Source organism: Gobio gobio (genome assembly GCF_949357685.1).
Source record: "Gobio gobio genome assembly, chromosome: 16".
Classification (NCBI taxonomy): domain Eukaryota; kingdom Metazoa; phylum Chordata; class Actinopteri; order Cypriniformes; family Gobionidae; genus Gobio; species Gobio gobio.
The window spans coordinates 12770162-12774149 of record NC_137109.1 but is presented as its reverse complement, the minus strand read 5'-3'; the positions used below and the strand labels follow the sequence as shown (position 1 = coordinate 12774149).

The following is a 3988-nucleotide window of genomic DNA, read 5'->3' as shown; positions in this document are numbered from 1 at the left end:
GGCAGATACATTTTTTTATCCAATAAGAAGACGTGCAATATGAAAACACATTTACCAAATAAATCCTCAACAAAAAACATGACATTGCCTCAAAAGAGGCTGTGATTGGATAACTGGAATAACCAGCAGACCAATCACAGCATCTCTAATGTTGGTTTGATGGTTCTGAAATGGCAGAGCCAAAGTCTGTCAACGAAATGATTTGGTTTAATTCCCTCCCAGAAGCCTTTCACATGATTGTGTTCCCAAACACCAGCACATGACCGCATTTTGTTACGTTTCAACAACCCACATAATTAACCATTTTATTGACAAAATATTAATCTCCAACATGCATTCACGCAACAACGTCTTTATGTAGTTATGAGCCAATACGTATTTTTGATTGCTGTAGTACCACCATCAGGCCGATTGGGGCGAGCCTTGGTGACGTTGTAGACGGGGTTGACTACCATTCCTCAAGTCTCTATAACTTGCAGTTTGGTCTGACCGATCACTTATAGGGGAGAATGCTGATCCTTGAAAATTCTAACAATTACAATAGACGCTTGAACCCCTAATAAAAAGAAGAGTGTGCAAATGATTTGGTGAAAAGCAGAGCACACACACAACAAAAACAACAAGAGAGTGTATTTGTGTGTGTGTGTGTGTGTGTGTGTGTGTGTGTGTGTGTGTGTGTGTGTGTGTGTGTGTGTGTGTGTGTGTGTGTGTGTGTCAGTGTACGCTGTAGGGTTGCAGCTAGAGGTCTGCATGGGTTTTTTCGTCTCGCTCCCGCAAGGTTCTATTCCGCACGCTCCCGCTTAAAATTCACTCGCTTACCGCTTAGAATGATTTTCGTCCCGACCCGATGACCCCGCTAAATTTAGACCTCATTTCCAGATTTAAATTTACTGTCAACACCATAAAAAAATGTCACAGAGAAAAAAAGGCTAAATCGAATACGACATCTGTCACTCCAAATAATAAGCCAAAAAAAATGTATGGTTTACTAGTTATAGCTACTGCAAAACAATTTTTTTTGCTGGGGGGGGGGGGGGGGGGATCATGCTATTTCATGCATTCTGATTTATTTGCACTGTTAAAGATCTGTTAATCTAATGGATTATTTACAATGGAACCCCTAAAAGGTTCAATATATGAAGCACCAGACAGACCCTTTTTCTTCTAAAAGGTGTAATAAAGCCATTTGTAGGTCAATTCCCTCAAAAGTTTCAAAGCACTGGCATGACTTTAAAGCAGTTTGTCCAAGCAGACACAGACGCCTGGGATTGTTCTGGGAAGCATTGTGAAAAGTTCTATATAAATACATCTGACATGACTTGATGTTGTTCATTCAGCACACTATTGTATTGTTCATCAGCACCATAGTTGCCATGTCCGCGTATAACACGCGACTTTGGGCTTCTTTTTTTGGCAAGTCGCGTTAAAAAATCACGAGTCGCGGGTTGCGGTTTTTTGGGCTTATTTTAAAAAATGTGGTTGCTTGTTAGGAAAATATAATAAGCAACTTCGTTTCTTTACATTTATGGTCGCTGTTTTGTCCAATACATTGACTGACACTGTCTTCTCACAGCTAATAGCCATTCAGTGCAACGATACAAGTGCTGTAGTAATCCGTCCTTTTATATCCCGCCTCCTTCTCCCCTTCATTGAAGAAAAATCGCGTTCAACGTGCAGGCATGTGACGTTATAAATGCACGTAATGATAGTCAGTAGACATAAATAGACGTATACATTTTTACAAACAATAGCACAAGCAGAGATGGAGAGGAAAGAGGGAGAAGAGGTACCTAATTTAATTAAAAAAATATTTTTGTGTATGTAATGTATTTAAAATTACAGGCTATAATAAAAAAAACAAGTCTATTAATAATAACAGTAGGTATGGTTCGAATTTATTTTATTTTAAATATGTGGCTATATTGTAGCGCTCTAGTGCTTGTGTCCCAATGTGCACACTTTCCATCCTAAATAGTGTGACATTAGTAATTTTCAGTAGGCCTACTATTTAGGGCAGATAGTGTGCACAATGAGATGCAGGGCTTGTCTTTTTCACGGTTTGCAGTGTGTGTGTGTTCACTACTTACTGCCCCTAATATGTGCACTAACTCCGACTATGGCCTCCATGTCACTCTTCACTCTCCAAACCTCTTCTGTTCACAGCTGATCGGAGGATATTGTGTGTCCTTTATTGGAATTTGATGATTTTTATAAAATCACATCTGTTTTTGCTTTTCAAACTCCGAGAGGTTTCAGTTTAATATGTTGCAGGCTCATTTATTGATAAAACAATTATTTATTATAAATAATATTGATGATAATAAATAATATAATAATATTGGGCTTGTTTTGGGCTTGTTTTTGAAGCTGCGGTTGCTTATTTGTCTCGCGAGAGTTGGCAACACTGATCAGCACCATGCATTTCAGTAACCCAAAAAATAACAGACGCATATCCACCAATGTTATGCCTCAACGCGTCCACTGCTGTCAGAGAAAGGAGATGCCATCATTTTTACACAAGAAGTGAGTAAAAACCTACACTGTAAACAAATATTTGTACAACAAAGATTATTGGAGTACGATCAAATTCTCACGGTTTGTGTTACTCTTTGTAATTATTTGTAAAATGCACTTGTGATTCTTCAGTAATTAAGTAAAATTTACTAGCGTTTTCTCAGTAAAAGTAAATGTTTTTCAGCGTATAAAGTAGCAGTTCCTGAGGGTTTCCTATGCAATAAACTAGAGCAAACCCACACACGCAATGACCTGATGATGCCTATGATGTAATGTGTAACAGTATGATCTAATGCCATATACATGCATCACATCAAGGTGACAGGAAGCTAGACAAAATGTTTTGACATAAGTTTTTTACTAATTATTGGTGACTACTTTGCCACATTCAGAATATTGCCTCTGTGTAAAACCTCAATGTGTGCGCACACACACACAGTCTCTCTGAGAGTGGAAGGACAGGGGGGTGGGGGCTAGATGAGGGAGAAAGGGCAATAAGAAAAATCCCAACAGTCATCAATAGGAAAAAAAAAAACTCCAGCAGTTGATTGTATTTGCTAATATCTGAAGTCGTTCTGCCCACCCATTTATTTTTCCAAGTGCTGTCAAATAAATAGACCATACGAGCTGGTTACAAGTCACTTGCACACTGAGGATAACCATCCAACAGGTGACTCGAACCTCAAAGGACGTTCACTGACATCATGTCTGCTCTACACTGGATTTGTGCTCTGACACTGGCGCTGGTGTGCTGCCTGAGTGCCCAGCCTGTGAAGCGAAACGCTGGGATGAAAACTGAGATATTGAAGGATCTTGAATATTTTAAAATTATTGCTGTAAAGAATTGTGTAAGTATTACTTACTTTATTTAAAAAAAGAAGTAATATCAAGCAATTTTAAACAGTTTATGCATTTATGCTTTTTTTCTTGTTTTTCAGTCAAATGAAACTTCACCACTCTACTCCCCTTCTGAAATTCATGAGGTAAGTTAACTTTATTTTTGCGCTTTAAGCATCAGTTTGTTTGCTGAAGAGAGATAGATCACACACACAGGAAGGAGGTTACTACGAGAAAGCCAAACCTCAAGCCAGCTCTCACAACAGTTCTCACACACACGCTCACAGCAGCCTAGAGATTTAGAGAGATGCGCTCTGCAAGCAACTCAAGGAGGAGTAAAAACTCTAGGCCTAACACACTGCTGTCTCTGTTTCTTTCTAGGACTGTTTGCATTCAGCTCTAAATTGCACTATCGAGGAGCTAAACGTCCTTGCAGACAACTGTGATACTAAAGAAACCCCAGCTGACAATTTAGTCTTCACTGACCTCAAAAATGGACTGGAGGACATGTTGGAAGTAAGTAAAATTTACTACTGTTAACACATTTTAAAACCATTTTATATGCTTCATCTATTTGGCCTAAAGTAGTGGTACACAAGTTAAAAGACATGATTGGTGTTACTTTCTTAAAAATAAA

General features: G+C 38.6%; 1 protein-coding gene across 1 annotated transcript in view; it reads left to right on the top strand.

Annotated features, from left to right (window-relative positions):
- Nucleotides 1–3218: 3218 nt before the first annotated feature.
- il2 (interleukin 2) overlaps nt 3219–3988 on the top strand; it is a gene marked incomplete at both ends in the record, with an annotated part of 1274 nt that continues 504 nt past the window's right edge. Inside the window, 3 exons of the mRNA XM_079838530.1 lie at nt 3219–3362; nt 3453–3497; nt 3733–3867. Coding sequence (XP_079694656.1) covers nt 3219–3362; nt 3453–3497; nt 3733–3867 — 324 coding nt within the window. The remainder of the gene's footprint in view (nt 3363–3452; nt 3498–3732; nt 3868–3988) is intronic.